Raw genomic sequence first — 15,973 nt, forward strand, 5'->3', positions numbered from 1 at the left:
TAACAAAAGGAAAGACCCTGAATTTTGTTTGAAAAGCTGACTTACCCTGATTTGCTATTGACAAAAATACAAATCATAGTGTATGATTCATTTAATATTCATTTAACTTGCCCATGTAGAGCTCACATTGCACTACTAACCACAAAGTTAAGCATAAGTTTGTATTACTTTGTTCTGACATGAAAGTAAAAGTACAGTGAAATTAAGAAGGAATTTGAACTTAAAGATGGATTTTTAAAAAAATGTGCACCATTCTGACATATACATCCAAGAGACAATAAATATTAACTAAAAAGTTGTAAGTATGGGCTTAGGAATTAACTATCCCTACACCTCAATTTTTATTAAAAACAAAAAAAACACAACTTTTTTCTTTGGCAACTGGGACTGAATCCAGGGGTACTAACTATATCACTGAGCTACACCCCCAGCCCTTTTTCATTTATTTTGAGACACAGTCTGATGAAGTTGCCAACGCTGGCCTCAAACTTACAATCCTTCTGCCACTGGGATGACAGGCATGCACCACCTTGCCTTAGTTGCCTTGCGTTTTTTTTTAAATGTTTATTTTTAGGCATAAAATTGGGATGAATAATATCTACTTCAAAGTGTGTTTGTGACAAAAAAAGGTTAATGTATATAAAATGTTTAAAATAGCAAAAATCAAACAATAGTAATCTCTTTTATTTACCAGTTTTAAATGGCTAAAAAATAAATATTAAACTCCAATGTTTTTCTCTCATAAAAATTTCCAAATGCTATTGAAAAAGATTTATATAGCCAAGTTTTAATAATATTCACATTTGGGTGAAAAAATGTAAACTGAAAACCAACTACATTCAATGGGGTCTCAAGAGCTAAGCTAAGGTAAACAATTATATTTATTGTTTAGAATACTTAAAAGAGATCAATAGGTTAGAAGGGGGCGGGGTTCTGGCAAAGATGAGGGTAAGGGGAGGTTTGTGAGGAGGAAAATTGACCAAATGATAAGCATGTACCAATAAGCCATAACAAAACAAACCATCCTGTACAAAATGTATGAATTTTAAAAAAGCACATGAGATTAAAAAAAAGTCCTTCAAGAAAGATCTTTCCAGCTGGGCACAATGGTACATGCCTGTAATCTCAGCAACTTGGAAGACCAAGGAAGGAGGATCACAAATTCAAGGCCAGCCTTAGCAACTCAGCAAGATCCTGTCTTACAATTGAAAAAAAGGTGGGGATGTGGCTCAATGGTTACATGCCCTTGAGTTCAATCCCCAATACCAAAACAACAATAAAAACAAAAACCAAAACAACCTTACATTCACATAATATACACATAATATACACAATTTCAGATTCCCAACTGGGATTTGCAACCTATGCCATAAAACATTAAGGTCCTCAGACATGGGAAGTTAGGTGTTATTTGGGAAAAGTCTTTAAGTGGTACCAGTAATGCATACCTTAGTATTTGGGGCACAAGACTGAACCCAGGGGTGCGTCAACAACCCCAGTCCTTTTTAAAAAAATTTTGTATATTTTGAGACTGGGTCTCATTATGTTGCTGAGACTGGCATCAAATTTGAAATGCTTCTGCCTTGGCCTCCTGAGTTGCTGGAATTCACACACATTATCATTAATGGATTAACATTTCTTGAGAAAATATGATTTACTGAAGTAAAACTTACTGAAATCACACAGTCAGCCACTGGTTTCTTCAGAGCATTTTCTGAAGTCTCTTTAAGCTTGGCCAACAGCATTCCAGTAACTTGCTCAATTGCAAAAGGTCTGTCTTCTTCTAGATACCGCACCTTAAACCAAAAGTTGAGTTATTTATTTTGAGTCATTTATTTATCCAACAAATTCCTTGTGAATGAACATCTATTCTATATGTGACATACAACAGTAAAAAAGATAAAAAGTCCTGGGCTTAAGAAAGTTTTATTCTAAAAAGACTGTCACTCTGAAATCATGACTTCATTAAAAACAGTACCATCTCTTTCTGAGGTCCTACTATTTCAACACATACAATTTCATCCTAGTAGATTATTCTCAAGTGGCCCTACTGTCTTACATCTTCCTCCTCACCCCAACCAATTTTTATTTTTACTATATCATATTTTCCAAGCATGATAAATTAAAGAACAAATAAGAAAGAAAAAAATTTTTCCTTTGAAAATAAGAACCCTTCGTGGATTTAAAATGAAAGCTTTAGTCAGAAAATGAAATCATCAGGAAAAAAACTCCATATTAAAACAAAAAAAAAAAAAAGGAAAAGGGGAGGGAGGGGAGAGGAAGGGGCATGTGGGTAGGAAAGATGGTGGAATGCGATGGACATCATTACCCTAGGAACACGTATGAAGACACGAATGGTGTGTCGCTACTTTGTGTACAATGAGAAATGAAAAATTGTGCTCCATTTGTGTACTATGAACTGATGAACTGAGATGCATTCTGTTGTCATGTTTAACAAATTAGAATAATTTTTTTTTTTTAAAAAGGAAGTTTCTGGGACAACTATGAATTAAAGATTGAAATTTTAAAAATTACTTGTTTAGACCAAAAAAGTGCTTATTTTATACATTATTTAAGGCTAGGCTGGCATTTAGGTACACCAAATCAAACTTTACAAAAGCTTCTTGACCAAGGAATCCCGAGGGACCTGTACTTGTCAAGTATCAACTTTTGTGACAATCACAAAATTTAAAAGCAACAGAAAGCTAAGTTTAGAAGCCGAAAAACATAACTATTTAATTCACTGAGGCTCTTATCTTTTACTTCTGGATCCCTAGAGTAAATAATTTTACTCCATAATGCTGACATTTGGAAGACTTCTGGAAAAAACTCTAAAGCAGCACAATGTATTTGGGTACAGCTCAGATGTGTATATAAATATAATGACGTAAGATTTGCTTTGAGAGGCTGGGGTTATGGCTCAGTGGTAGAGCACTTGCCTTGCACATGCAAAGCCCTGGGTTGAATCCTCAGCACCACAGAAGAGGGCTGGGGATGTGGCTCAAGCGGTAATGCACTCGCCTGGCATGCGTGGGGGGCTGAGTTCGATCTTCAGCACCACATAAAAATAAAAAAAAAAAATAAAGATGTTATGTCCACCGAAAACTGAAAAATAAATATTAAAAAATTCTCTTTAAAAAAAGATTTCCTTTGAATCATACCTGAAATTGATATCTACTTGTGTCCATTTATAAGTTCAAAAACAAATACTGTAAAATTAATGCCTTTAATCCAAGGAAGTAGGTAAAAAAATAAAAAATAAATAAAACAAACCAAAGAAGAGAGGAGAAATAAACCCTAATAAAATAAAGAAAAATTGAGTCAAATACCACGATCTGAGTGTGTCTATGGGGGGTACCATAGTATAGCATTCCTTTGCATAAAAATATTTTAAAAGGTGAAAAAAACAGCAAACTATATTCAAATGCATGTATAAAAAATAACTGGATAAAATTCACAAAGTTGAACACTGAAAATCTTAAAGTCTTCAAAAGATGAAGACTATTCCAACACAGGACTGACTGGCATTTTCAAAACCTTCTCAAACATAAAAGTATGTGGGAATTCCATCAAAATAAAGAAAGATTAGTAAAGTAGAGAAGGGGGGGGGTGTGTTGAGGACGAGGAACAGGAGGACAGGATAAAGGAAAAACAGTGGACTGAATCTGACCTAACTTTCCTATGTACATATATAAACATGCCATAGTTAATCTAACCCTTATGTATATGCACAAGACACTAACAGATCAGGAGAGTAGAGGAAGGGAACAGGGGAAGGAGGACTGGGGTCAGGAGAAGTACTGTGAATTACAACAAATTATATTCCACAATTTTATAACTGTCAAAATGAATTCTAATGTTATGTATTTAAACTAAAAAGAATCAGAATTTGTTTAAAAAGATTAAGTTTAAAATATTTACTTATTATACTTCCTGTGTTATTATGGAAAAAGAACAAAATTCTTTTCACCTAGGTACAGACTCTCATTATAAATATATTCGATACTAAAAATTTTGTGTGGCTTTCTTTAAAACTATTCTGTTTATATCAACTATTCACAAAGCACTATTTATTTTCATGCTAAAGAAAGAAAAGGAATTTTTAATTAGTTTAACCTAGAACAGAATAAAATTGCTTTAAATAACCATTAAGCAAGGCTGTTCAGATCTACAGGATACCTGAATTTATTTTCTATCTCATTTGTTGTCTTGATCCTTCTAGTTTCCCAGTCCATAAGCCTTGAGCTTCAATTTCACCTACAACATAGCACTGATAACTACATCTAACTGCAAAACATTTTCATCACCCCCCAGAAGTTTTATACCGGTTAGTTTTTACTCCCCAGCTCAATTCCCCCTTCAACCTTAATAGTCACTAATCTACTTTCTGCCTCTATGGATACACCGTATTCTAGACATTGCAAATAAACGGGCACATACTATATGTTTTCAAAGTTCATACATGTTATAAGTACACATTAATACTTCCTTTATTTGGCCAAACAATATTCCACTGTATTCATATATCCTATTTGGTTTAACCATCTATTATTTGCTTAGATCACCTGCATTGTTTCCACTTTTTGTCCATTATAAATAATGCTATTATGAATATTTATGTGCAAATTTTTGTATAGACACGTTTCAATTTTCTTCAGTACATACTAAAAAAGAATGCTATTTCTGGGTCATAATGATAACTGTGTTTTCAGGTATCCCACCAGTTTCTGATAAATCCATTTTTAAAAAACTGGTCTTAAACTTATTGTTTCAGGATATAGAATTAAAATCCAGGCTCCATCTTTTGGAAGAACAATTTCTTTCACACTTCTCAGTACATTAAGTTTCTTGAAAATTAGAAAATCTTATAGTAATTAACATATTTTCTGGATCTACTCTTCTAAATCACATGTGCCTCTGCTTTGTCCCCTAAAAGTTGTTAATTTCTTCCTTGACAAGAGCATTATTTGAATTTAAAAGTTATTATTAAAATTGGATTTTTTTTTTGCATTCACTAAATTACAAAAACTGCCCATCTCTTGGTAGTATGGTGTATGTACTGTATCCAGTCAGGAGATATAATTGTATTCTAGGAATACACAACTTACCTTAATTCCTGTACTTCCATTGGGCATCTTCTGCAGTTCATAAGGAAGCCTGACTCTTTCAGTTTGCACAATGGGATCATCAAATGATCGCCCGTGAAGTTTTTTGAAGCCATGAATTGTATTTCTTACATTTGTGACTATCTGTTGGGAGTAAACACTCAAATTATTTATCAATGACTTAATGAATGTAAAATAAGATACTATCCTAATACTTAAAATCATGTCCCTTTTTCTTATATACACACCCAGGCTCAGACTTATACTTTTTCATTTTCCTGGTTTCCAATTTGCAGTAAAGTTATAATGAGAAAGTTATGCATTTTAACTATCACCTCCCAAATGCCCCTCTGACGTCTCCAAAAGAGAGAGGGAACAAAATTTAAAACTTTCCAATAATAAAAGTCTACCTATAATTCATCCCTTCATTATCCTCAATACTTCTACTCCAGTGAATTAGTATTTCTGATTTCTACTTCTTACCACTCATTTCTATTTTTTTTAAACTGTTTCTATTTTTGGTACAGTTTTCTTTTCTTAATATTTAATTCACTGTGAAATGAATTAAGAGTACTCTCATGTATTAGTATGCTGCCTGCACTGCTGAAACTTGCTCTTAGGCAAGTAAATTAACCCCTTCCATGTAGCATGATGTGAAGTTCAAGTATTTAATTTGTAAAAATGTCTTATAGTCTGCAACAATTTTTTTTTTTTTAAAGAGTACGGAGTTCAAACTATAGACTGTTACTAAGATCCAGTACCTACCCTCCTAGTGACTCTGAAAGCCAAATAGATCTTGATCTTCAATTATGAGGTGAAAACTACAATGATGTCGTTACTATGCTGGTGAGCTCTTAGAAGAACTGACTTTATGGATTGGTTTCTTTTTAGTACTGGGGACTGAACTCAGGGGCACTCAGCCACTGAGGCACATCCCCATCCCTATTTTTTATTTTATTTAGAGACAGGGTCTCACTGAGTTACTTAGCACCTTACCATTACTGAGGCTGGCTTTAAACCCCCTACCCCAGCCTCCTGACCTGCTGGCATTACAGGTGTGCACCACTGCCACCTGGCGTGGGTTGGTTTCTTTTGACTATCTATGATACACTTAGATCAGCCTGAACGTGAGAGAAAAACTCAAAATAAACACATTCCCCCACCCAATATTGGGGATTGAACTCAGAGGCACTCTACAATTGAGCTAAACCCACAACCCGCACTTTTTTATGCGTGTATTTATCTTTTAGTTGTAGGTGGACAATATCTTTATTTCATTTTTATGTGGTGCTGAGGCTCGAACCCAGTGCCTCACAGATGCTAGGCGAGTGCTCTACCACTGAGCTACAACCCCAGATCCCCTTTCTTATTTTCATTATGAGATAAAGTCTTGATAGGTTGCCCAGACTGGCCTCAAACTTGGAATCCTGCCTCAGCCTCCTTGCTGGGTTGAGATTACAGGTGTATGCAATCATGCCAGGATAAAAACATTCTCACATACAGGGCAATTATAAAAAGATGGGTATGGCAAACATCATAACCAAAACATCCCCAGATAAACGAATCAATTATTCTGTCCTAAGTGGAAAATAAAACCCATTGAAGAAAATTTCAAAAGTAAGAGACAACCCAGGTATACATATGAAATGTAAGAAATAACTGTTACATATTTTTGGTGAATGAAAGTTAAAAAAAAAAAAAAGCAATATTACACATTGTTAAGTTATATTCTATTGATTAGCATTTCAGTTGAAATTACTTAAATTAAATTCAAAGTTTTCCATTTTGTAACTATTTCAACAAAACACAGATGCATTAAAGTAGGCTGGAAATAATAACATAGGGTTTATATACCCTTTATTATCATTAAGTATGAAAATATGAGTTGGTCTATAAAAAGGAGACACCTGATCGATTAGTGTCTTAGTATATCATCCTATAAATAGGACACAGGGCAAATATTATATCTGGAATGCTAGGACAAAATGGATTAAACAAATTCCACATATAGTGACAGGAACATGGGATTACCCTGGTGGGTAACCCCCACATTCTTTTACAAAAACATTGCTTACTAGTCACTGAAGTGCATTTCTCGATAGAGTATCTGTCACAGAAAGTGACTATAGTAGGAAAAAATGAATGTCACACAGCAGTATACCCTAACTTTATAACTAAAGACTTTAAAAATTAATTCAAGGAATTTATACAATTCAAATCAAAATACATCTCATAAAATACAGGCCCCTGGAGGAGCCCCCACAGATGCCATACTGAAAGCCAAAATGGCTGCCCCAAGGAAGCCCGTACCATGTGGCTAGTGAGGATTGGGGAATAAGCTTCAGCAGGAAAGGGGGAGGGGTATTCTAGGAAGACCCGTCACAGGATCATCATCCCCGAGCCACACAGGTTCCAATGACAGTCATCCCTTGCTATAACTTTTAATCTGTATTTGGAAAAACACTGGCCAGGGAAAAAAATGATAAAATTTTTCCTTATGGTGAATAAACAAGGCCAGACTTTCTAAGTACTATGAGCATGTGGAGATTAATAAGCGTGCTCTTCTGGAAACAGAAGTCATAAAGAGCTGTCTCTCAATCCAATGAAAGATGCTCTTTCATTGAATATAAGGATTTTAGGCTGATATATCAGCAATATGCAGCTCTCTTCATTGTGGTTGGAGTTAATGATACTGAGAATGAGATAGCTGTTATGAATTCATCCACATTTTGTGGAAGTTTTAGACAAGTACTTCAGCTGAGTGACTGAACCAGATATAATGTTTAATTTGGATAAAGTACACACCATTCTGGAGGAGATGGTGTTAAATGGCTGCATTGTGGAAACTTATCGGGCAAGAATTCTTGCTCCTCTACAAATTCTTGATAAGATGTCAGAAAGCTGAATGAAGGCTCTGCCAGATAGCATCAATTTATAGGAAATGTGAAGACCATTTGAAAAGAATCTGGAAATGGGGTACCCTTCCAAACAATATAAATAGGTATTTCCCACAGTTCCTAAATGGAAAATAAAGTTATTTTAAAATAAGTACAAAGAAAAATCTTCTCTTAACTGAGGCAAGTTTTATTTTCAGTAACTGTAAGTATATTTTTTCCCACTTCTTCAAATTTTGTTGAGTACCTAAGAAATCCTCTTTGGTCTCTGCTTCCCTTTGCACATTAAATTCAGGAATAGTAGGATGGTGGTAAGAAGAATGTGTGGCAGTTGTCTATTAGCCAATAAAATTTGTAAGTTGACTTAAAAAAATACAAAGATGTCAGGATCTGTCATATTTGCAACTCTCAGTTACCTAACATGGTATCTTAGTATGATTCAATTAATTCTTCTTGTCAAAACAGTCATCCTAACAATTTTACCTGGCTCTTAGCTGCATTTCCAATGGCTCGAGTTCTTGATCCCAAAGATATACAGGCCCTAAATAAGGAAAAACAAAAAGGTTTATTTTTAAAGGTATTTTTATATTAATGTGCTATTATTTTTCTTGTTGCATAAAACTAAACTTAAAGATTAATAATGTTTTATTTTGAATATGTTAATATAAATTAAAATTTTACACATTTTTGATACTTGGGATTAAATCCAGGGGCACTCTACCAACTGAGCTACATCTCCAGCCCTTCTTGTTTTTAAGACAGGGTGGGTTTCACTAAGTTGCTTAGGTTGGCCTCAATTTTGAAATTCTCCTGCCTCAGCCTCCCAAGATACTGTAGATTATAGGCATACACCACCACACTCAGCAAAATTTTACATACTTTAAAGTTTCCTAAATAATGGAATGGTGGTCAGAATAAATGTTAAGAATTTTTTAAGTGTCCTCGTTACAGGAATAGTATTGTTGCTTCCTAAAACTGTTTTCAAATTCTACTGCTCTATGACCTATTAAAAAAATTAAGTGTACTCAGTAAGGCAAGGCTACATGGATTTAAAACCTTGCTCACCACTGAACAGCTGAGTAACCTTGTGGAAATTACATAACTAGTATTTGCTTCGGCTTTCCATCTGGAAGACAGTGATAATACCTGCTCATAGGGGTAAGAGAGGATTAGAGGAGTGAATCTAGGGAAACTCTTTGAACAATACTTGGTACACAGACACCACACAAATTATTGCTATTTAGTTTCTACATTTAAATATACGTCATAAAGGCAAGTACAGAATGATATTTTCATCAAAATACCATTTCATGTATGATTGCAGTTGTAACTATAGGAAACAATTTAACTCACAAAGAAAGACACTATATACAAAGCCACAATCTCTGTCCTCAGAGAATTTACAGTCTATTGAAAAAAAAATCATCATATAGGAAATATAGGATTAAGAGTAATACTAATAATTAACAAAAGGTAGAATAATAATTTCTATACAACAGAGCTTAGGGAAAAGCAAAGAGACAACTTCAGCATCAAGATTTGGAAGGAGACAAAGCATTTCACATGTCTTGAGGAAAAGGACATTCCTGTTACATAGGTTATTACAACTATGGTTTGCACCCCCAAAGGTTTGTGTGCTGAAAACTTGGTCCCCAATGTAATGGCAACAAAGTAGTACCTTTAAGTGGCAGGGCCCAGTGGGATGATTAGGGCATAGGAACATCACCCTCAGAAAGGAGTAAAACCCATTTCAAGCAAGTAGGTTGGATCTCGTGTAACTAGTTAGTTCTCCAAGACAGTAAGTAGGCTGTTACAAAAGGAGGCCACTGTGTGGATAGTTCCCTTTCTGTTTCTCTATCATGCTGTAATGCAGCTAGGAACCCTTGTCAACACAAGCACTATGCTGTTTAGAACCTCCTCCAGCCACCAGAATCAAGAGACAAATATATCTCTTTACAAAACAGCCACCAGATTCATGAGCCACATAAATCTCTTTACAAAATTCTTGCAGCCTCAAGTATATTATTATAGTATCATACAAAACAGAGACATGTAAATCTACTTTCAATATGACAGCCAGAGCAATACTCTTTAGTATTTAGTATTTTTTTTAAAGAGAGAGTGGGAGAGAGAGAATTTTTTAATATTTATTTTTTAAGTTTTCGGCAGACACAACATCTTTGTTTGTATATGGTACTGAGGATCGAACCCAGGCCACACGCATGCCAGGCGAGCGCTACCACTTGAGCCACGTCCCCAGCCCCAGAGCAATTAAAGAGTAAGATCATGAGCCTCTCCTGCAGAAAACCCTCCAGTTTTGCTGACTTGCAAAGTAAGCTCAAGTCTTCCCAAATACCAATGTACTCTCTTCATGGTCTGGGGTCTTTGTTGCTCTACCCTATAAATTCAAGACAAGTACATGGTGTACATTGATCTCTATGCTATTTCTAGACTACAAAGCATACTTCTGCTATACATACAGTTCTCACTTTCAGAACACTTCTAAATACACCAATATGGTCCTGCACGCTCAATTCTTTTAGATCTCTGTTCAAAAGACAGGTTATCAGAAACACTGTCCCTGATAATTCTATATAAACAATATTCCTGCTCCTCCCAAGTACATCTAATACCATTTTTTCCAATTTAATTTTTCTTCATCGTATATCATCTTCTAATACAATTTATTCACTGGACATATATTCACATCAGAATGTGAATTTCATGAGGTTTAGATAAGGTACACCCCACCACCCTGTTCTGTGCTATCCAATATGGAAGTCACTAGCCACATGTGCCCAGTAAAATTTAGATTAACTAAAAGAAAAAAATTCAATTCTTCATATCCAACCACATTTCAGGTGCTTAATGACTACATGTAGCTAGTGGATATACAAAGAACAGGATATATATAGAACAGATATATAGAATAGGAAGTTCTACCAGACAACAATGGCATAGATTACTCTCTGATACATACTAAAGGTTTTTACTGAATGTTGCTCCTATGGGTAATGGTTATTTGATAGGACGAACACAACTTGCAGTTTCACAGGACAATTTGGTAATATAGTATTGAGGCCAGATTAAGTAGGGCCTCACAATCTAGAATACAAATTTGAAATTTATTCAGTAGATAATGGGAATTCATTAACAAGTTCTAAATAATGCAGAGGACATTGACTGCTGGTGTATCATACACAACAGAGAAGTAATATTCCAGATAAATGGTTTTCAAGGGCCGAACAAGCCACTGTTATGTTGGGAACCACTGAATTTTCAGGGAGGGCAAATAGTTTAAAAGTTTATTTAGTAGATTCAACAAATGTTTGTTGAGTAAGCTTTGCATTATTAGTTGCTAAAGATACAATGGTTAAAGGAAAGAATGCTATATACATACAAATAAAAGTAAACTAGGTGCTAAACAAAGGGAGCACATGGTGCTACAAGAATAGACCACAGCAGGAATTGACCCAGAGGGTTAAGAAGGCTTACTCAAGGAAGTGTTATCAGTGATGGCATCAAAGAGGCAGAAAGTTTGTTGGAAATCATTTTGATTACAATATGATAAGCTTCCTTTCTAATGTAACTTCTGAAACATTTACAATTATGTCTGTGGCTGACATTTTCATTGACAGTGCTGGACTATACAGAGGGAATAGGTTAAGTGAAAAGCATAATGTCTAGGTTTCCAGTTTACATAAGAGAATACATAATGATGCTATTCACTGAGACAGAAACACTGTCAAGAACAACAGATTTGGAGAGGAACAATCGCAAATTCTATTGTGATCATTCCAAGTTTTAGACACCTTTGAGACATAGGAGCACATACACACACACCCACACACACATACCCTCACACACTCTCTCTCTCTCTCAAAATGTTAAAAATTATCAGATGGAGGAGGGAATGAATGTTACTGTTCTGAGATTCAGTGAAACAGGACATAGTAGAAATCAATAGGTTTAATGATATCTTTAACACCTCTTACAAATAATTCCTTGATTCAACACATTCTTTGACCAAGTAAAAATGTACATATCAAATATAGAAATCTGTGTGGATGGCTGGCATGGTTGGCATTCAATCCTAAAATTCATCTATTGGAGAAAACACCAGTTTGCCATCTTTCAGCTACTTATATCTGTCTTGTTCCTAACTCCATTACTTGGACATACTTCCAGATACTTCTAATTTTTCACCATTGTGCTACTGAAAAATTCTGTCCACTTGAATGAACAGGAAAAATTTTTCTTAGGTTGATTCCCAATAGTTTAATTTTTGTTAGAATAGTATATTTAAATAAGATTTGTTTTCTACTGTCATTTTTTTTAAGGTTAGGTTCTTTGAAACCTTCACACATAATATGTCACTAAGAAAGTCAAATTCTTACCATTAGTAGACTCTCTTGAAGTAAAAAGTAGACAATTTATTTATTAAAGTTTAAAAAAAAACCTAAAGTAACTAGGCTTGGAAATGTCAAGCAGAAAGTCTTCAAACTCTTCCCTTCAATTTTCTTAAAAAAACAAAAATAAAATTCCAGAAAGTTACAAAACCATTAAATAAAAAATACTGCCAAGGTTTTGAGAAAAATCAAGTAAGTTAAATACCTATTCTTTCTCAAAACTTTTACCTGAGCTAGTAATAACAAAGGAAATAGATGTTATCAATAAACATTACATGATGTAAAAGTTTTTTTTACAAAAAAATTCTCAAAAAAACTTTTGTTCTATTTAGATATACTTGACTATAGAATGTATTTTGACATATTATACATACAGGGGGATGTAAACTTCCCATTCTTGCAGTTGTACATGATGTGGACTTACACTGGTCATGTATTCACATGTAAACACAGTAAAGTTATGTCTGATTTGGTACAATATTTTTATGTTATACTCCATATACTTTGTCATCTCTATTCAAAAATTCCATTTTGTACTTAAAAAATATTTACAACGCAGCTTAAATCTCAAATATACAATGTGATATTTCCAGACTGGATATTTGGAAAGGAAGCCCCAGATTCTCAGAAAATGCCACAAAACTGTTTCAATTTTTAACTGTCCAATATCCCTTTTAGTTAGGGAGGGATCTTATGGAAAATAATAAAATGTTAAAAGAATAAAACATCAAAAAGCATGCAGCAACTAAATTAAGAATTTCCTTCTTTTCAGAGAATCCTTCCGTAATGTATCTGCATTTTAAAAATGTTTATTACCTTGATATTTGAAAGTAGAATATGAATTTTTTTTCAAAACTAGCTTCTCATGTCATTAAATAGAGTATGAGAAAAGTTAAAGGTTCTTCTATTGTACTGCTTTTCAAACAATAGGAACACTTTGTAAATGAATAAATGTCCTGGACCAGGTACATCTTCCCTCAACAACTGCCCCACTAAGAAAATACACAGTGCAGGAGTATATGACCACCCTGAAATATTTTTGGTCAATAACAGACTATTTACTCCTGAATCAAAGGACAATATAAAGCCAAGGCAAAAACAGCCGGTGATGCAAGCTAATTGAAAACATGATCCTTCCACCTTAGAAACTTTCTCGATTAAACCCAGGGTGGTAGTTCACACCTGTAATCCTAGCTATGACAGGATGATCACAAGTTCCAGGCCAATTTTGGCAATTTAGCAAGACCCTGTTTCAAAAATAAAGAAGGACGAGGATGTAGCTCAGTGGTTATTTAAAAAAAAAAAAAAAAAAAGCGTCCCGCTTCAAACCCCAGTGCCACAAACCCCAAAGACACCAACTTTCTGGATTGGATCAGGTCATTAAATCTAAATATTAGTTATTCCTTTTCCTACACATAAATCAAAATATCTCAGCCACACAAAAACCTGCCAAAGCGAATCCTGACTTCTAAATGACTAGCAGGTGAAGTCTGAAACCCAGGTCTGGCCGGGTTCTCACTGCGGCGACGTCGGACCCGGGAGCGCCTCGGACGCGCCTCTCGGGTGGACGAGCGTCCGCCTGGCCTCAGCCTCCGCAGGTGGATGCTGAAGCCGAAGGTCGCCCGGTTACCCTCTGCTTGGCCCAGGGAGCCGAGTTTCCCGGTCCTCTGCGGGCAGTCACACGTACGCTGCGACTTAAACCGTGTGGAGCTGAGCACGCCGACAGTCCGCAGCCGCGTCACCCTCCGGTGCAGAGCCGACCCTCTGAGGTCGCCTTCTGCAGCCCGAGACCCAGGAGACCCCAGGACATGGCCTTTCCAGTCAGGAGTCGCCTCGGCAACGAGCCGGCCAGGCGAGCCGCGGGCGGGGAACCGGAGTTCCAGCGCGTTCCGTGCCGCATTCCGGCGGCCAGCCTCCAAAATTTCAAAAGAAATCTAATGGATAAGTGGGGGGGGGGGGGGATTCTTTCTAGAATGTTCTTGCAAAGGAATCAAAGCACGGACGACACCAGAGACACCCTCTCCCCGAGGCCGGGTCTCCGCCGGCTCGCAGTCGCCGGCGGCGCGCGGGCCACCCGCAGTCCGGACCCCGGCGGTGCCGGCCCTCCCCCGCGGGGCCGCCGCACTCACGGGGTACACCTGTCGCTGTACTCGTTGGCGATGGTCTCGATGCCGCCGCTGCGCGCCACGGCCACGTAGCAGTTGAGGAAGCCGAGGTCAATGCCCACCACCGACATCCCGCCGCCTGAAGGTCGTGGCGGTGGCGCCTTAGCCTGGGGAGCGGTCGCCGCGTCCTTCGCTGGGCCGTCGCTGCTGCGCCTGCGACTCCTGCGGGGGCAAAGGGGAGAGGACCCACTCGCTACCCGGAGCGTCCGGGGCAGGGCGTGGGGCGACCGCGGAGGGAAGAGGCCGCCGCGCCGCAGCTCCCGCGTCCCGCCGCCTCCGTCTCTCCACTGCGGTCCGGCCGCCTCCAACCGGCGGTTACTAGGACCCGCGCCTGCGCGCTCGGCCGCCAGGAGGGGGGGCGCGCGAGCCGTCTCCCAGCGCCCGAGGCAGCTCCCTGCCGCGCCCTCGGACGCTTCCGTCAGCACTCGGGCAACGGCTGCCCGAGGAGCTGCGGGTTCGAGAAAGATCTGGAAAGCGGGGGCGTCCCCGCCGGGCGTGGCGTGGCGGGGAGGCGGGGCGGCGGGCTCGCGGCGGCTGCGCGCACTGCGGTTGGGCAGGTGAGCGGCGCTGGCAGCTGCGGCCGCCCCGGCGCCTCAGGCGCTGCGGGCTCACGGAACCGGCCGCCACGCCCCCGCTCGCTCCCCACGGGGCTCTCCCGCCGCCCGCGCACCCACCCGCCGGCCTCGCCGCCCCGAGGGGCCCAGTGCGGCCCGCGGCGCCTGCACGGGTGGCGCTCGCCCCGCCGTCCGCCGCGCCCGGCTCTGTGAGGTGGCGCCCTTTGTGCCGCGCGCGCTGCTCGGGGCGTTCTCTTCCCGCCAGGCGTTCAAGCGGCGAAAGCCCGGCGCGGGTCGGGGAACCGGGCACTGGCGCCCTCGGGCAGAGGCCGCTCGCCACCGGCGTACGCCAGGGCGCCCGCCGTACCTTTCCCTTCCCTTGGCTTCCTCCTGCGCGTCTTGTCCCTTACTGCCCAGCTCTTGGTGCGTGCCTTGGTTCACCTGGGCTGTCGTCTTGCGGGCGACGGCGGGCTGCTCGCTAGAGTGGCTGCTGCTCTCTTGGTCCTCACTTTCCGTCCACTTTAGTAAGTTTAGACGCCTTAGTATCAACGCTGCCGCCAGAGCGGCCGCAGCAACCGTGAGTAAAGCTCCTGCGGCGGTTGCCAGGATGAGCGGAAAATCCATGTTGGGGCCGTGCTCGAGTGGGGTGCACCGCACCCTGCCCCGGCCGCCTCGTGGGGCGTGCGGGCCGCGGCGCCGTCGACGCCCTCGGCTGCAGGCTGGCCACGCGGCCTCCCGGCAGGCAGCGCAACCAGAACTGGACGCCCTGGGAACTGTGCGCCAGCGGCCTCGTCCACCACCGCGCAGCAGGAGGCCACCGCCCGGGGCCAGCCCCGTTCAACCGTT

At 39.4% G+C, this 15,973-nt stretch overlaps 1 protein-coding gene and 1 pseudogene across 2 annotated transcripts in view; one reads left to right on the plus strand and one right to left on the minus strand.

Moving 5' to 3' along the window:
• Hspa4l (heat shock protein family A (Hsp70) member 4 like) overlaps positions 1-14,895 on the minus strand; it is a 47,014-nt gene extending 32,119 nt beyond the window's left edge. Inside the window, exons 1-4 of one of the 2 annotated variants that reach the window (XM_076864310.1) lie at positions 14,538-14,895; positions 8,483-8,540; positions 5,109-5,249; positions 1,674-1,796 (exon numbers count right to left, since the gene is read on the minus strand). In XM_076864310.1, coding sequence (XP_076720425.1) covers positions 1,674-1,796; positions 5,109-5,249; positions 8,483-8,540; positions 14,538-14,644 — 429 coding nt within the window. In that variant the 5' untranslated portion in view covers positions 14,645-14,895. The remainder of the gene's footprint in view (positions 1-1,673; positions 1,797-5,108; positions 5,250-8,482; positions 8,541-14,537) is intronic. The other variant, XM_076864311.1, reaches the window with a different exon arrangement.
• On the plus strand, positions 7,585-8,010 carry LOC143406322 (AP-4 complex subunit sigma-1 pseudogene; annotated as a pseudogene).
• Positions 14,896-15,973: the final 1,078 nt, after the last annotated feature.

This window comes from Callospermophilus lateralis, chromosome 8 (assembly GCF_048772815.1).
Source record: "Callospermophilus lateralis isolate mCalLat2 chromosome 8, mCalLat2.hap1, whole genome shotgun sequence".
In the NCBI taxonomy this organism is placed as follows: domain Eukaryota; kingdom Metazoa; phylum Chordata; class Mammalia; order Rodentia; family Sciuridae; genus Callospermophilus; species Callospermophilus lateralis.